General features: G+C 41.5%; 1 protein-coding gene and 1 long non-coding RNA gene across 8 annotated transcripts in view; one reads left to right on the plus strand and one right to left on the minus strand.

Moving 5' to 3' along the window:
* The window catches only part of IGF1 (insulin like growth factor 1), a 79,213-nt gene extending 67,107 nt beyond the window's left edge, over positions 1 to 12,106 (minus strand). For 2 of the 7 annotated variants that reach the window (XM_081595571.1, XM_081595568.1), the window contains exons 1-2: positions 11,861 to 12,106; positions 7,244 to 7,403 (exon numbers count right to left, since the gene is read on the minus strand). In XM_081595571.1, coding sequence (XP_081451697.1) covers positions 7,244 to 7,403; positions 11,861 to 11,923 — 223 coding nt within the window. In that variant the 5' untranslated portion in view covers positions 11,924 to 12,106. Of the gene's footprint in view, positions 1 to 7,243; positions 7,404 to 10,047; positions 10,115 to 11,860 lie in introns of those variants that run through there. The other 5 variants (XM_081595574.1, XM_081595570.1, XM_081595573.1 and 2 more) reach the window with 3 other exon arrangements.
* On the plus strand, positions 151 to 16,375 carry LOC145547022 (uncharacterized). Its single transcript, XR_014083468.1, has 3 exons — positions 151 to 1,451; positions 7,979 to 8,118; positions 13,979 to 16,375. It is a non-coding gene; the product is annotated as an uncharacterized LOC145547022 (long non-coding RNA).
* The last annotated feature ends 2,228 nt before the right edge of the window (positions 16,376 to 18,603 follow it).

Here is an 18,603-nt window from a genome sequence, read left to right on the forward strand (position 1 = left end):
TCACACGTCAAATAACAGCTCTTTGCTATGTTTTAAACATGATCTCACATATAGATAAAGACAAGTGAAATGTTCTGTTGTCATCTCCTTAGTCTAACAGCTAATAAGGCCTGGGGACTTGAACTTTCCAGGCAACCAAAAGTAATTCTTTGTGATGTAAGAGCTTGCTGATGTTCCATGGAGAGGTGTAGGATGGAGCTCTGCCAGGGCAGCAGCTCGGTACAGGAACGATTTTTTGCCACCATGGTTGTCAAAGACTCTGGCTGCATAAAAGGGCAAAGGCTTCGTAGCCCATTATGAAGAACAATGAGCAATCTCCTTGGGAGAAATTGCCTGCCTGTTTGCAGAGTGTCTGATTTCTTTGGTGTAGGCTCTGAAATCAGAAGAAAGTCAGCTAGAGGCTTGAGGTTGGCTCTTTACAGAGGCCTTGAGAAATACTGCCATGGATCTTGATGTCTGGACTAAGTATACAGAGACCCAGAGGTTTGGAAAACACCAGCACTCTTCTGGATCCAAAATGGAGCTATGAGCCTACCAGCCATGAACATGTGAGGCCTTCCAATACTGATGGTCTTCAAGCAACTGGTTGAGAGGCATCTGTACTGGTGGGAGCCTTCCATCCAAACCCTCTGCAGTTCCTTTCATGATCAAGTTGGGGAAGACACTTCCTGCCTGGCTCACTTTCAGGCTTATGTTGCCTTATGACCACTTCTCCGTTACCACCTCTCTTATAAAACCCAGAGAGAGAGATGCCTGGTCCAACAGTAGGTCTTTGAGAAAAAACAACAGAACTCATAGCCACTAGGAAACAAGCACTGGAGGTTTGGTGGCCAAGAAAGAAGAGAAGTTGAAGTTGGCCAGAGGAAGGAGTCCCCCGGATCATAAGGCATACATAGCCTTGTGCTCAATGGGGAGATGTGGTGTGCTGTCTGAGTGGAGTCCAGTCTGTGAAGGCAAGGTACTCAAATGGCAGCAGCCTCTAATCAAAGAAGCTTTTCTTTGCAGCCTGAAGAAATTCTATAAGTATTTCCTAAGTTTTTCTAGAAGGTAAACTGTAGGGTCATTCCATGGATGTCTCCCTTGAGTCTCCTTTCAAAGAAGTTCAGAATCAACTGCACCCCCAGGTGTTTCTGTTTCTGCTCTCCCAGAAGATGCCAAGGCTTTTTGGAAGCAAATCTCTACGCTGCAACACTTTGGACTTTTAAACGATGTGAATGGGCAAATGGACATGCTTCTTGGACACAAGAGACCTTGACTTTGGTTCTAGATCCATCCAGTAAGGTAAATCACAAACTCTCTGTGTCTTACATTTCTCACTTGTCCAGTGAAGCAATGATTTTTACTTTCTAAGACTGGGGTAAAGACAAAGTGAGAGAGCTGCTACAATTGGATTTTGAAAAAATGAAAATGCTCGTCAAGCATAAGACATCCTTTGTGCTACTGATACTACTGTAAGTGTTACTATTAGCAATAGGTTTTATCAGCTGCCCCTATAGAAAGAAATAGGTTTCCTTGGTGGCTCAGATGGTAAAGAATCTGCCTGCAATGCAGGAGACTCGGTTTTGATCCCTGGGTTGGGAAGATCCCCTCGAGGAGGAAATGGAAATGCACTCCAGTATTCTTGTCTGGAGAATCCCATGGACAGAGGAGTCTAGCAGGCTACAGTCTATAGGACTGCACAGAGTTGGACATGACTGAAGCAACTTAGCACACATCATGGGAAATGAGTGTATAATGAAATGGGCTGTGCAGACCTTTGCAGTAGACTCTGTGACTGATTCCAGAAGAGAATAAATAAGTATAATTGCTAATGTGTTTATGATGCTTACCATGTGCCAGGCAATATTCTAATTTAATATGTTCTAATAGATTAACCAGTTCTGTGAGGTAGTCCTTTTTTGGAGATGAGGAAATTGAAGAACAAAGAGGTTAAGTGACTTGTTCCATGCCACCCACCAAGTAAGTTACAGAGCTAGAATTCACATCCTGGATTCTTGGCGGTAGAGACCACACTTGGCCTTGACTCCTTCCCTCTCTTGCTTCTTGTAACTGTTCATCAGGGAGAAGATGGTCTTGAGGCACTTGACCATATCAGAAAAATGCAAATTATTGCATTTGCAATATTGCAATATTTTCTAAATTTGCACAGAAATCACTGCTTTCTTAGAAGTCCCTTGGTTGCCCAGACTAGTTCTCTTGGGCATATTTAAAGAATAGTAGCCACTAGTGAAGGTCAATATAAAAACTCACTGTTTCTCTTTAAGAATATTTGTGGCCTGTTAGCTGAGTGGTGCTAATGAGGCCAAGGCCAAGGTCAAATCCCACATGTTCCAATTAGCTTCAAAGACAAAGTCACAGCCAGTGACTGTACCTCTAACTTTGACCAGCTGTCACACAAATGCATAGCTGGAGGTCTAAGGGGTGCCAAGCCAAGGAATGCAAATGGTGTAGCTCAAATCCAGCCCCACTCAAAGCAATGCTAATGGTGGCTGAGTATGTCTTTGGATGTTCCCAGTGCTGTACTCTCTTCTTTAATTGGATAGGCAGTCTCAATAGCCTGGGAAAAGGCCTTTAGTCAAGGTTTAGAAGACTATAGATTCAATCTGCCCCTCTAATTTATAAAGAGCAGCTAAAAACTGACCTACTTAACTGTCCTCACTTTCAGGAGACTGAAAAAATGTAAAGATGAGAACTGTCAGTTAGTCCTTCCTAGCAAAGCAAAATGGCAATCTGTTTTCATGAGGTGTGTGCTCCTTTGGCCAGACGACTTGCATGTATTTGGTCATGTCTGAGCTTCTATTCCATCCCTGAGGGGTTGGAACTCAGCTTAAAACAAAATAAAACAAAGGCACTGGCTTCTCTTGCTTTAAGTAGGTGGGGTCTCCTATCTGGGGATGAACAGAAACTATGTGAAGAAGATAAAGGAGTCTAAAATGTTCTTTGGTCACTATTTAAATCCAAGATTCTCCTTTCTTGAATAGTACCAAATCCTTGTTAATTACAACCTAGACTACGAGTCTGTTAAAAGTTAGAAGAGGTCATTTACTTGAACAAAATCCCCTTGTTTTATAGACAAGGACATTTTGGCCCAGGAAGTTTAAATGCCTGCCAAAGTCATACAGCTAATGAATGACAGGTCTGGGAGCAGTTTTCTGAGCACTATATTTCAAATGAAAGAAGCTTGAGTTAATAATTATAACCTCAATCTAGGAAGGTTGTTGCAATCAATAACAATGAAATTCACTGCAAAGTTTTACTTAAACTCTTTATAAAACAGTATGTTTTAACACATGAAGAATGCCATTCATTTATTCAGACCTGTTCTTAATAAGTATGCATTGGAAGTATATTTTACAAAAGCTATAAATCTGGACTAACCAAAAGGGTATCCAACTTTCCTTTCTAATTGATTTACTTCTCGTTTTTCCCAGACCACGGAGATAAAGCATATACAGTTTATTTAAGGGACTGTTTATAGACTCTTAAAACTAAAAAGGACCCCAGAAACTTGCTTTCTTTTGGCTGCTCTTAATTGAAACCATTCAAGGTGGTTGGTTGTCTGTCAATTTTTAAAGTATCTTCAAGGAGAGAAATTCCACAAGCCTTTAAAGCACATGTTAAAATGGTTAATCACCATGACTGTCAAAAATAGTATCTATGTCAAGCTGAACTTCTCCTATTTCACTTGGAGCTCTTTTCCTCTTGCTCTGTTCCATGCACAGCAAGGTTGTGACAAATTGCTCTCTATGAGGCTCCTCCATCAATCTGGAAAGATAATAGCTAGCTCTTTCCCAATGTGCCAACTCCATTAGGCCACCATTTTTCTCCCAAGACTGTGAAAGTACAAGACTGGTTGACATGCTCTTTTACTATGATACATAGGGGAGAATCAGTACTTAGCTCTTCTTTGCAACTTTCATTGCATGTACTGTCTGGTGAAGCTGTATTAATTACAGAGGAACTTTTGCACTTATGCTGGGAGATGTTCACAAAGAAGATAATCGAGAAGGTGGCATACTCTGTGCTCTACTGGAACTTAGGCTTGTAGAGAAATAGAAGCTCGTTTAGAACATTGGGTTGCTCGATACAAAATGAGTGTTACCAAAAAAAAAAAAAGTTATTCAGGACAGTTCTGTCTCTTAATAGGGTTAAAAATTCCCCTTTTAAATATTCTGGCCCAGTAAAAAAGATAGATATGGAGGTAACATTTTTTTAGATGTTTGCATTTCAAACTAAGATCAGAAGCCCCCTTCCACAGTTAGAAAAAATCCATACATTCAAAATGGATTTGAAGCAGCTTAAAATAAAGCATGCAGCCACAATAAAACTTTGAAAAGAGTAAAAACAATAAGAGTCAATTGACAGGGGATAGAGGTAGGGAAGACTGCTTTCCTCTAAAAAGTATTTCAAAGGCTGTAAATGCTTAGAGCTGACTTCTTCACACACAGTAAATCTCAAGGGACAAAAAGGAAACTCAATAAAATTTGTTGACAACAGTTAATGCCTTTAAGAATAATTGGCTCAGACATGAAACAGACCATCAATGTAGCTTAGGGAGGATCTAATGCCGCCTCTAAGTCATTGTTGGTATACATTGTATTCAGTTGAAAAAAGATAAACTTTTATCGAATAGCTGGGTAAATATGAGGCAAGAAGAATTGTCCAAAGTACCTGACAAACCTAATTCTTGATGATTCTAAAGACTAAGATCCCAAAGAAGTCATGCCATTACATTCAGTAGGATTCAATTCATTTCAGTCCTGCCAGTTCAACGATCAAACTTGAGCCGCAGCTATATCAGCCAGGCATTGAGCTAGATACTGGGATTCAATGGTAAACAATCTGGCCTTTGGTATCAAGGAGCCCATTGAGAGGGTAGATCTTGATCAGCTGATTTTAAAAATGGGAAAAGTATTTAGAAAAAGCATAAAGGATTGCATTTTTCTTCCATGATTATTTTCCTCTATGATACTTGATAATAATTTTTTTTTTAAACCTCCTAACTAGACTGTGAATTCCTTGAAGGCAAAGTTAATCTCTCATTCATTTCTAGGTATCTTACTCATGCCTTGTACAGTGTCTTACACATAGCAGAGGTTTCATCAATGTGCTGAATTAAACAATTTAAAGGGGTTAACTTCTCTTGGGCAAAAAGGCTAGTCCAGTTGACTAGAAAATTAACAAGAACACTTTTGTGCATGAAAGTTTATGTCAGACAAATAATTTACATTGTCACAGAGTTCTATAAACCAGAACTTATGAAACCTAGACTCTCAATAATAAAACACAATTTATAAAACCACTTTCTATCCAAAGTTATATTCTATACATTAAGAGTTGCCATGTAGAACCTCCCCCTTTCAAATTATTAAGATAGAATTAAAACACACTTGTAAAATTTGATCGTTTTAGTAATAGCATGCCTTCCATTGAGTTGAAATAAGTTTCCATCATAGTTGCCCAATACCCTTAATTCTTTGTGTGAACATATATAAGTATCAAAGGGTAACTTGGGATCAAATTATTTTTTTTCTTTCTCATTTTTTGTCATTTAATTGTAAGCATCACGGTCATAGAAAGATCCAGTTTCCATGCACTCTGCATGTCACATCAAACGTGGCAATTCAACCTGGCACATAACCCAAGATACTTGGGGGCTCGGCCATCACCTAGTGAACTGGATAAAAGGAAATGGCACAAATGGATTATCAAAGCCAAAACAAAAATCCTCTTGGGCATAATAACTGAGACCCACTTATCCATTTTTTAAAATGTGGATCAGTAGTAGCAAAGTAAAGAGTAGTGACAAGGCATCGCTGGGTGATGTCGATGTGACACATTTGCCTTCTGCCAGATATTCTGAAGGTAAAACGGGTCTGCTATTCGAAAAGCACTCACCAAATGAACTCATTCGTCTGCACAGAAACAGAGAATGGGATAGAATTGCTTTATTGCCAGAAAAATAAATGAACTCACTCAAAGCGTTGGCTGGAAACACAGTGGGAATTTGCCCATTCAAAGAGTAGAAAGCACCTCTCACTCTCTGTCAGTAGTTGTTGAAAAGCTGTCTGTCACCAAATCTACAATGAGTACAGACCATCAACATGCCTATCAACCTCTTCCTTCCCATTCTCCCTACCCATCCCAGGCTGCTACACTCACAGACGCCTCCTTCCAGTCTCTCTCTTTCACACACACACCTTCCTGGGAAGAAGAGAGAGATTGGAAGTGTGTGAGTCACCACAGGAGCTATTCAAAGCCTAGTGGGTAACTGAGATAAGCTGTCTACACTTAAGCCACATGAACTTCTAAGAATGATTTATGGTCCTGAAGACCTGAGTGTCAGTTTCCTGAAACTCTCTAAACTTGCAAAGAATTAAACAGAATGAGCATCTGGCTTTCCATCACTCAGTGTCCTGTAACATACATGAGCCAGATGCCTCTGAGGTGTGTTCTCTAAGTGATCCATTCCCTCAGGCAGCAGGGACTCCTGTTTGTGTTTATTATTTACCTGCAAGCGTGGACTTGGCTGTCTACTTTTTACTGACTGTTGACTTTTTAATCACCTGAGACCTACTTACGGGATAAGTGACCTTGCACTTGTCAGAAACCCTTTTCCAGATGGAGACATCACTGGAGAGCCCCAGAGAAGGGTGACATCAAAGGAAGGCAACAACAAAGACTCAAGGTCAGTGTTAACCGAGGGCAAATGAACTCAGCATTTCAGTTTGCATTGAGTGAGAGCCTGGGTCTTTGCAAATATGCCTTTCAGTGACGTTCACCTTCTGTCTGTTAGGGGTGATTTCATATCACATGGAGATATCTGGGACGTGCCCCTTTGCCAAGTCCACCTTCCTAGTTTCCTCCAAGTGACCTAGCACTTAAAACATCCCTACCTGTTCGCATTTGTCACTATGTGCTCCCACAGGTCTGGAAAACCAAACCCTCCATCCTCCAGGGCCATTTTGTCCTGTCGTTCCCCCGGAAGGAATGGAATAGTGAGGGCAGAGCAGAATAGCTGCGGGAAAGCCTAGCAGGAAGTAGTTAAAAGACAAACTGCTAAGGAGGAAAATTCCATCCAAAATCTGGAAAACGTGCCACGGCCCCGCTGAAACACTAGGCTTGCGTTAAGGTGAGGAATCTCAGAGGCCAAGGACGGCTGCCAGCCACAGGCAGTCATTCAGTTCTTCGCACACTCCCCGCGGTTGTAAATCCATAGAGCAGCAAGAGGGAGGCTACTTACTGAAATAAAAGCCCCTGTCTCCACACACGAACTGGAGAGCGTCCACCAACTCAGCCCCGCAGAGGGTCTCGGGTCCCGCCGTGGCAGAGCTGGTGAAGGCGAGCAAGCACAGGGCCAGATAGAAGAGAGGCGAGGAGGACGTGACGGGCATCTTCACCTGCTGAAAAAGCAGAAGGAGGGTCATCTTCCTCCTGGGTCCTCGCCAGGGGAGTGGGGGCAAGGCAAGGGTGCCTTTACCCCAGCTCTGTATTCCTGTTATTAATCAAAACTATCCCCTCAGGGGTGCAACAAGGTGCATGAGTGACCTCTGAGCAGGTCTTGGCATCATGCTATCTGAGTTTAATCCTCTTGCTACTGTGAAACCTTGGGGAAGTCCTTCTTGAACCCTTTCTTTATGGGTTCTTATTACAATTCAATGAGATAAATGTCCTGAAACATTTAATGTGTGAAGGTGAAAGATGCTCTTACTGCACATCACTCAGAGATCCTGGTAAGCCTTTGGAATCATCAAAGGTTAATTTGTGCTCAGTCCAGACTTGGGACCAGATATGTTTTATTAATTTAAATTCTCTCAAATTGGCCATCCACAGATGGCATGTGCATTCATTACGGACCAGAATATTAAATTAACCAGAACATCATTCCCCAGCTACTGATTAAAGAAAATTTACTGCAGCTGAAAAAGAACTTGTGAAAATACTATATATCATTATAGCTTTTTTTTTTCCACTTAAGAGAGGCAGAGACAGAGAAAAACAGAGGGAGAGACTGAGAGATTTCTTACCTGCAGAATGTCAGCAGTTAACAACTACAAGTAAAAGTTAAAAACCAGGAACAGGAAACATCTGAGAATTTCCGAATGAAACTGGTTTATGGTAAGTAAACTCGACTCCTTTTGCATTCTAAAGCCCCTTGTGTCAAGCTCAATACATGTGTAGACAGCGCCTTCCACCAACAGGGAACTGGGCTCAAAACCTGCAAGAGCCTTTTTTTTTTTTTTTTTTAAGTCTCTGGAATTCTGACTTCTTCTGTTGGAGGGACTTAAGTGTCACTGTATCCTTTTTATAGCAGAGACCCCTGGTTGGCTTGACTTAGCCAGTGACAGACAGCCAACTGTCAGCTCTGCCAGAGGCAGGATTCTTGTGGCTCAAGTCTCCATCCTTGCTCTCAGCAGTGAAACAATGCAAAGGTGATCATTAAGTTTTTCCACATTGCTACTTGTGGCACAAAGATGTGGTTTCTTCTAGGAAGCCTCCCAAGGTGAGCAGCTTTATCCCTCTCAGATGCATTTACTTTCAGCAGCATCAACAGAGTCAGTGACAGGATGTTAAACCAGGGACCCTATCAAAAGGTCATAGAGTTAAGCTGGAAACTATCATTATGAAAAAAGGCTTTTCTGAACCTCCCAGTGGTGGCAGGTCCATTCAACTCCATCACTTTCAAAGAAACAGGCTCAGTCATTTATTTTCCGACCACCTTCCTTGCCCTCCCTGGACTCTTAATGGCTCTCTACATCAGTGGCAAAGTTTGCTCCATCACTGTAATTAAGATTTCCATTTTTGTGGCCAGACTTTCAGTTCAGCGATCGGGAAAAAAAACCCTAAACCCCTGATTCTCATTAACACAACGTAAATATTTAGTTAATGCTTGTAAAACAGTTGAAGGTGAAAAGCGTCCTCTATTTGCAAATCATCATAAATAATAGACATAAAATAGAAGAGGAGGTGAAAGCTTGATGGAGAATTTCTTCCATTTTCTCCATAGGACCTGTTCATGGAAACCCTCCACCCCCACATAGCCAAAGCCACAGGGACTGCTAGAAACAAGATGTCATCCAATCCTCATCTTTCTTAGTTATAAAATAATTGGTGGGAGTTTTCCCTTTCAGTATTTCCAGTGGAAATCTCAACAAGTCCAAGCCAACTGGACTTCCTTGCCCTTTTCAAAAGAGAACACTCATAATTGATCTTACAGAACATACCCCACACTCTGGCAACCAGCCAGTTCTAGAACGTATGTTATTTTGCCAGTCCTATTTCTCCATTGCTCCCTTCTCTGTTGAGTTAATGGTGAAGCTTAAGGCAAAGCACCTGCAACTGTAGATGCCTTCAGGTTCTTCAGTTGTTGTGAAATCCAGGGAAAAAGGAACTCAACTTTAAGCCTTAGGGAATTGAGAATGTCATTAGATGTCAACATTATACTTTTAATAGCTATTTCTTTTGTATAACACATTTAAACTCAGCAATACCTATCAGTCTCTAGCATTTAAGAATTTAAGATTTATTGTTTACAGATTTCCCCCTTTTCTTTCTTCCTTTTTTTCCCTTTTTGCTGAGTTATGTTCTCAGATAAATATCAGCACTTATAGTTCTAGGACAAGATAGAACCTCTAGAGCAATTTCTTTTAGTTCGGGAAACAGTCCATCACACCCACAGAGAACCAGAGAATTTATCACATTATGTTCCCCCAAAAGAAAACAATAAAGAACTTGCTTAGGAGTTAAAAGTTTGAAATGAGTGGCCCCATATGTTCATCATTTCCTTGGCCTTTTATTTTTCCAAACACAAAAGAAATGAAGAGAGAGAAAGGAGAGATCTGAAAGCAAGAAATGAAAGAAGAACTAGAAAGAGAAGAGAAAAAAAATTCCAGAGCACTCTTTCTCAAAAATCATTCACAAATCCAAAATTTTAAAGACCTTTCTTTTTATCTTAAATAAATGGAATATCAATTGGTTCCAGATGTCTGGGTTATAATAAAAATGCCCAGCAAAATTTGAGGGCAATAGTCATAAGAAAATACTCACTGTAGGTGTAACCATTTTTGTTTGTTCCAGATCTTTTACAGCAGGTCAGGGTGGGTATTATGAGACTGATGTGAATAGAAAACTGTGGACTTAAAAACATGTGCTACTTTGTGGGTGGGGTTTGTGAAAGCATCTAGTTACATTTGGACACCCAGGCAGGTATGCTATGAGCCTGGGTAAACCGCCTTTTGTCCATTCAGACAATAAACAAATTGCACGGCTGGGATTTGAGTCAATCTTTTCCTCCCAATCAAGCCACCGATTTCCATCATGTGCCTATTGTAGCCGTCCTGGACAGGGACCCAAGCTCCAGTCCTTCCCTATGTCCTCTTCCTTCTGACTCAAACACTTGGAAATATCTTGAGACTCACAGTACAATCAGCTTGTGAGCTCTGCCTGGCAGACACCTTTACTCATTGAATTACGTTTGAAAGAACCACGTAGCTCCCTGAAACCACTTCCTGCTCCAAGTACAGGAAAAAGCAACAACTTATGGCTAGCTAGCTCTACTTCTGAAAACTTCAGCATACACAGCATGGAAAGTTCATTTGGAGTTTTCCAAACTTGTAATTAATGCAGAGATAACACTACACAGCCCCTTTTAGGATAGTCTAAGCAGGGAGACAAAATCCCCAGATGTCAGACCACATAGCATATCATATATCTATACTGATTTCAGTTTTTTTAAAAGCAAGGTAGCCAGTGTGCATCTTGGCATCGCAAGGGCGGCAGGATCAGGTGCCCAGCAAGGATGTATTCTTAACTCTTAAGCCACTGACTTGACTAAGAAAAGTCCTAGTGTGGAGTACTTGAAAGCAGCAAACGAGTGCTGGACTAGGCGGTAGGGATGTATCATGAATTGAGCCCACAGGCAATTGCATCGGGGAGCCAGTGACAGCAGCTTAAAAGTGCTTGCAAATTGGAAAAATACAAGTCTTGAAAGATATAATTTTGCTGAGAATGGAAACTTGAACTAAGGCCAGTTATTGGAAAGGAGAAGTCAGCGCATTGACAGCGCTAGCCAAATTTACCTAAAGAGACACTACAATCCCAACACAAAATCCGAGTTTTACAATACAAAACCCCAAGTCCAAACTTCGCCCCTGAGAGTCCTCTTCAAAAGAAAAAACTTGGAATAGCAGTTGCTAGAAAGTTTCCGCTTTCCATATACAGTGTGCATTTGTTTAAATTATCCGAATCTGCAAGGTCAGCAGGAGTTCTTAAGGAGTTCTTTTTCAGAAGAGCAAATGAAACTTCACTCTAACTTTGACTCTCTGGGCATAAGCGCAGAGAGTTCCGGGACCTTAGCTCCAAAGATCATATTTAAAAGCTTTAATATCATTTAAAATGTAACTCTTTGTAGGTGGCATGCTTTGTAATCAAAAGTCCTGGCAAGTTACACACACACACACCACACACACAGTCCTACATACACATGAACATGGTCTTAAAAATAAAACATCTGCACCTGCAAAAAAAATCCAAAAGTTCATATCCATGCCCTATAGCCCTTAACCATGGACAGGATTTAAAGGAATCTTCTATAATGACACCACTCAAGCCCTGAAGAAGTGGAGGATTTAGCATAAGTACCTTGCAATAGTTTTTACTCATACAGATATCTGTGCAAAGGCATTTATCTCCCGGAGCTATTTTTTCAGATCCCACAGAATTGCATATTCAGCAATTTATAAATAACTCCCAGTGCCGAAACAATGAAAATTCTAAAGTGAAGAACATTTCTAAGCAGAAGCAAACAGTACACAATTTAAAGAAAATTCCCCAATGACTTCAAAGAGTAAGAAATATTTACCTTCAAGAAATCACAAAAGCAGCACTTAAATAATTGGGTTGGAAGACTGTTGATTTTTCCCATTGCTTCTGAAGTGCAAAGTCTGGAAATGAATTGGTTAGCAGGAATAATGAGGCAAAAAGAAATCCAGGGAGATGGGAGATGTTGAGAGCAATGTCACATTTCAATTTTGAGGACTTTATTCCATTGCGCAGGCTCTATCTGCTCTGAATTTAGCAGTGACAGTGAGATTTAGCAAACAGAAGAGGGATTTAGAGAAAATCCTCACATTTATCTACAAAACACAGACACTGTAGACAGGAAACAGCTGGGGGAACGCTTGCCTTCTCTCTCTCTCCCTCTTCTGGCAAAGTTATCGAGTAAGGACTTTTTTGGGCATGGTGACAAATAACATCATACCTTTGCATTTTAAAACTAGAGCACAGAAGCATTTTTTTCCCTTAAAAGAATGTGTGTTAGTGACAAGAGGAGCAGACATTAAAATACTGATGCTGTCCTCTGATTAACTTTCTACCGGGCACGAAGACACACACATCTGCTAATACACCTTACCAGTATGAAAGGAATATTCGTGGAGGATGGGCAAGCAATTTTATATTCCAGAGCCAACACAAAATTTAAAAAACAAGAAATGAAAAAAAGACCATCTCAAGCATACTCTACGATTTTAACCCTCAAACGACTGGGGTAAAGTAGACTGGAAGACAGCGCTGGGATGACCCCTCGTCCTAGTTGCCAAGTGAGGGGAATGATCTCATTTCCTAGAACCTGGAAAGGGGCAGGCAGCTTTGTAATTGGCTCCCCTCAGGACACTGTCTCATGCTTTTTGCCCACGACAGGGCAAAGATTTTGCTGAGCTGTAAAGCCAACTGAAAAAATAAAATCGAATCTTTTTTTTCCTTCCTCTACTCTGCTGCTTGGCCCCCACCCCGACCCCCACCCCACCCCAGGGGAAGGGCATCTGAGGGGCAAATGATTTTCCCATTGTTCATATTTTTCTGCATAACTTGAACGTGTGTGTGTATGTGTGTGTGTGTATTTGTGTGTATGTGCACATGAGTGCATTTTCTTTCCCCCATTTTTGTGTATTCTAAATAACACCAGCTGGCTAGCAATACCCTCTCAAGGGTTATGATGTCATTCAAATCTCTCAGCTGGATGAGTGGCCAGCAACATGGTCCAAGCCAGCTGTTTTGCTATTTATAATGTATACTTGCCTTTGCCATTGAGGATCAAGTTGTGATCTTTTGTCGATAGAGTTTGTACCAATTTCTCATCAGTTTTGTGAAGGAGGCGATAAGAAAGTGGATTATGAAATAAGATTGCAAAAGCCCAGGTTAGACATTCCACTTTCCCTGGAGTCTATCGGGGCATGGTTTCCGGGAATGGTGGGAATAGCCTGGACCTTGCATTTCTCCCTCTTGATTCTCAGGGGACACAGTGATCCTGACACTTCAACTAAAAACAGAGGTTTGCTTGAAACTCTTGTCTGGGTCTTTATGGCCGTGGTCAGGAAGTTGTTTGCAGAGGTGGGTGCCCTCAAAGGAAAACCTGATTGGTTTTGAAAGGGAGTTGAGTTTGCTCAAGCCTTCTCTGTGATTAAACTTGGGGCAGTGTTTACCTTCGAGAAAGACAAGTTGGACATGAGGAGTGATGCCGTTTCAATAGTGCACTATATTCAGCATTCAGTGAGTGCGTGCCTACTGTGTGCCCAGTTACACACATCACAGGGGCTTTCAACTAAGTGGCAGAGACAGAGAGGAAAACAGCACTGTCATGTGGTGGGATGTGCGCTTTTAAAAATATGGAAAGTGCACACTTTCTCTGGAAAGACAGGGAAGTGAAACTCTATTGAGAATCCAGGGTGGAGGAGGAGGGGTGTGTCATGAGAGGCTTTGAAGTGCAAAGTTGGGAAGTTTCATGGGATGTGATCTGACCTGAAGAGTCTAGAGATATGCATCATCAAGAGGTAGACTGGGTGGCATCTACAGGTGTGGGGGCAAGTCCTGTACTTTGAGAAGAATCCAAGACCTCCTTTAATGAGCCCTGCTTCGTACATTTAACTTAGGAACTGTTCACTAAAAATCTGGGGTTTGGGTTTGTTTTTTTTTCCTTCAGCTTCAGCACATCACACCTTTCATGGAAAGAGCCCAGCCTCCTCTCATGGACTTTGAAGATGCAGATTGTCTCACGGGTTGAAAGATCTCCGATTTCCATGCCTGCAGAGTCTTGGCGATGAGTGCCTCACTCCACCACTGGGCATCTTCACCGGTAGAAGGCCATGGCGTTCCCATTTTAGTTTCCACTTGTTTGAATCATTCCAAGGTGTCCTGGGAGCTCACTGCCCTCTCCAAGGCTTCCCCCTGGTCTGATGTGCTATGCTGGAACGCCGTGTGCACAGATCACCTTATCCCCAACCATTTCGTGGGAAAGGCTGCTTCGGGAGACAGAACGCACGCCGTTCCATCTGATACAGGGCTCCTGCGCTACCGACACACTGACTCACAGTCTCTTGGTTTTATAACCCCAATTACCCTTAAAGGATAATTGGGTTTTAATTTATGTCCTAGTTTTTATGTCACAATCAAAAGAAAACTGAAATTTCAGTGAGTCGTAATTATCATCAGCTGTACTGTGGAAACATTCCGATGTGAGCTCTCAGTTTCCAATAGGGAAAGCAATTTCCTGAAGTGATTATTGTACACTTCAGTGCGAAGAATGGTCTAGATTTCTGGGTAGGGTGAGCCAGCAACAGAGCAATCATTCCTAAGGAAATGACCATTTTCTTGGCTGATTCCAGGAGTCAACCTGAAAGCCAAAGGGCAATAAATGTGCCATGTGATGACTCTTTAACGACTGAGTCCTGCACCTGTTCAGGAGAAAAAGAGATGAAGGCACCTATTACCAGAGGGTCCAAAGTGGTAGCAAATCTAATCCTCAGGAAGAGTTCAGTTCAAGAGACCCTACTGGAGAGAGACATACAGGGTTGTTCTAAAATTACTGAATGATTATGTCGTCTCCTGCCTCCAACAACCTGACAGTTAGATATGGGAATGGTGTGCCACCAAAATAGCTCATCATGAGAACATCCACTCCTGGAAACGCGGAGATTCACAGCTTCACCTTTTGCATGTGTAATGCCTGTGGGATATAAATAACTCTCCCCTAAAGCCTTCTTCTTGAGTAGTGTATTTGCATAAAGCTGCAATCTCAGAAGACTTCTGACACCTTTCTTTAAAAAAAAAAAAAGTGGTTTATCTCCTGAAAGCACAGACTGACTGAGATTCACAGAAATGGGAGGTGCCGGACCCTCCATGCTTTTTGCTTGAGCCCCGTTTCCAGTCTTCCCCATGTCAACTGCAGAGCTGCCCATTCAAAAAGTAATCTATCCATGTACGATGGGGAAGACTTACAGCTTATTTCATGAGTGTCTGTGCTGACTCCTGAGAAAAGCTCAGGATGGGTATCTGGAGGTAAGAAGACTTTGGAACCAAATAAAGGGTGAGGTGTAAGGTTCTGGGGCCATCCAGCAGGCAGAGAACTTGGGATAAACTACTGGACCTATCTCTTGGCTCACGGTTTTTGTGGTGGGTTGGTCTGGGAGTGTATGGTCCAGTTTCTGAGATCAAGATCTTGTCAGTTCAGAATGTAAAACTCCGAGGAAAAGGCTGGGCCTCAAAAATACAACATGCTGCCGAACAAGGGGACTAATGTCAGCACCAGAACTGCTCAGAAGCAGCTCTGTGAGCCCGCAGAAAGATCTTCAGCTCAAAGGAACTGCTTTAAATCCTTAGAGGCGCTTTTTCCCCACAGCTAGGGAAAACAGTAATAGGGAGAAGAAATCCTCCCACTAGAGAAATCAATGCTTTCTTTTCAACATCAAACTTGGATCTTATTTCTTCTAAAATGTCAAAAGGGCAAATGCTGAGAACAGTCAGAAGCAAAACTTCTGTGGTTTGGGGAGCAAAAGAATTCTCCGTAATGGCAGACGAAGAGTCACTGCATGGGGCGAGGATGGCTTGGTGGAGGGAGAGAACCAAGGGCTCACCACAACTGCCCCAAGTTGAAAAGAAAGTAAGGAAAGGAGACACCAGTTCCAAATTTCTGGGGCAAGTACCCAAGAGCGCTTTCTTTTGTAATCGAAAAATGTGCGCGCCCTCTAGTGGGCTGTGGGGAAACTGCCACCGCAATCTTAACCGTTGATGCGTGAGTTTGGTAGGCGTGGGGCGTTGTGAAAAGTTCTGTGTTCAAATATACTTTAAATTGCACTAATCTTTTGAAACAAATAAGCTAAGTATTTAATTCACTCTAGTTTTTTAAAAGATAAGGGTACTAAGAGGAGAAGAAAAGATGATAAACTTGATGAGAGCACGGATGCCATCTCCTTGACTCTGCTCCCAGTGCTTACTCTTGGGCTCCAAATAAGATTTGTTGGTTGAATCCAAGTCTGGAAAATAATGATAATGAAGGTAAACTGTTTCACAAAAAAAGACAATAAACTCTCTGAGAGCGAAATAACCAATTTCTCTATTTTATAAATAAGAAAAATGAGGGTGGGGGACTGGTGAATAGAAAAGTGACTTGTTTTAATGCAAAAAATTTATATTGCATGCTGAGCTCAAACCCAGCGCCTTAGTCTGTTCTCCACTGTTTGTTCCACAGCAGTATTCAAAATGTGGGTTTAACACTGATGGTCAAAGACACGGCATTGAAGAATCATGTAAGAGTGGAAGTGGTTCCATTTTTAATTCTCTTTCTAGCCTGAATTTACTGAGGGAAAAGTCTCAGTTTGGTACATATCTGTCTTCAGTGCCTGACAGTTGCTGATCACTTTTTTTTTTGACAAAACAACAACAAACAGACAAAACAAAAACAAAACAAAACAAAAGAATCTTAAGTCACAAGTCTTTGCATGCAGTGGTTTTATCCAGAATTTAATAATACTGTTTTATGTTATTCATTTTTAGTAATGTTTTCTATTTAGGACTAGTGATGCTGTTTTTGAAGTAGGTATTTTGAAGCTTAGTTTTAAAATATATGTTTCTAAGTCTTAAAAAATCAATTTAAGAAAAGATATTTTTAAAGTAAGTAAATTATGTTACAAATGGCAGACAGTTATGACAAAAAATGGTATACTAGGTGTTTGAATTCTGATGTTTGGGCGTCATTGTTGTGTAACATGCTATGTGTTAGGAAAAAAAAAAGCAACATAGCCACAATGAAAAAAGCAGGGAACAAAGACCCTGTATATAAAACATGCCACCCCATAACTGTATTAATTATGTTTCCTGAGGTATGAGTTCATGTCCAAGGTAATAAAAAACAGTAAAGTCTCTTCCAGGCAGAGGAAACATGTTATATGGAAATGAGGAGATTCTCAGTGTTGTTGTAAATATTTGTTTATTTATTTGACAGCACTGGGTCTTGGTTGCAGCATGAGAACTCTAAGTTGCAGTATGTGGGCTCTAGCTCCTTGACCAGGGATTGAACCTGGGCCCCCTGCATTGGGAATGCAAAATCTTAGCCACTGGACCATGAGGGAAACCCTCCTAGTGTTGTGATGTGGGAACTAAGGCTGAAGGCATGCTCTCAGACTCCTGCATTGTGGAGGCCCTTTTGGTCTCTCCTTTCCCCATCAGTAGCCTTCACAGACCTGCAAGACTAGAAAACAGTCTAATTCCCTCATGATTCCCTTATAAACAAAGATCTGTATGTAACTGAATCTGTGATTAATTCTGGGAATGGCACAGTGCCTCAAGGTAAATAGGCAGCAGCAGACCCGGGTTACATTATAACCCAGGTCAATCTGAGTAGTGCTGGCTAAGGGGAACGAAGGTGGAGATTGATCACCCAATAGTCTTGCCAGAGATTCCATTTTGAATGATTTAACTGCAGTGTTTATCTTTGATAAGCAGATTTTAATGGAAAAAATGAAGTGATTACACTTGATAAAGATTCTCCACAATAAAGGTTGAGGCAAAAAGATCTTATTTCTTGTGAACCCTGAACTTCCTGGAAAAGCTGGTTCATTAGAGCATCCCACTCTTTCTCTGCGTCAATTAAGGCAGTTTTATCATCCCCTTTGAGAGCAGGCCACACAGCCTCCAGCCTTGATTCTTTACTTGAAGGTGGCTGCTGAGAAATGTTTCAGATTGCTTCCTGTGAGTGTTCCTGAGTAAACAGAAGTATAAGTAATCAATTGAGGAGGAGACACAGAATCCAGGGGAACTCTTGGAAATGACCTGTTTGGGGAGCATATATCCTTGTACTTCATCCTCTGCCCAACACAGACCCTTGAGGATTCAGTGCAGTAGAAACGCACACTTTGCTCCTTTTTATAACACCTTGGTAAAGCCCTCAGCTTCTTCCAGAGCTCAGAATAAATCTTTAAACCCAGTTACATTGGGCAGAGTTCTCCAGAACAACAGAATAAATAGGGTCTATCTACATATCTATATCTGTCTCCTCTCTCTTTTTAAAATTTAATTTTTATTGATGCTAATGGTAAAGAACCCTCCTGCCCATGCAAGGGACATAAGAGACTCAGGTTTGATCCCTGGGTTGGGAAGATCCCCTGAAGAAGGGTATGGCAACCCACTCCAGTATTCTTACCTGGACAATCCCATGGACAAAAGGAGCCTGGGGCGGGCTACAGCCCATAGGGTCGCAAAGAGACATGACTGAAGCCACTTGGCATGGCACAACGCATAGTTGATTTACAAAGTTGTGTTAGTTCCAGGTGT

This window comes from Giraffa tippelskirchi, chromosome 4 (assembly GCF_054371585.1).
Source record: "Giraffa tippelskirchi isolate mGirTip1 chromosome 4, T2T-mGirTip1v1.2.pri, whole genome shotgun sequence".
Classification (NCBI taxonomy): Eukaryota; Metazoa; Chordata; class Mammalia; order Artiodactyla; family Giraffidae; genus Giraffa; species Giraffa tippelskirchi.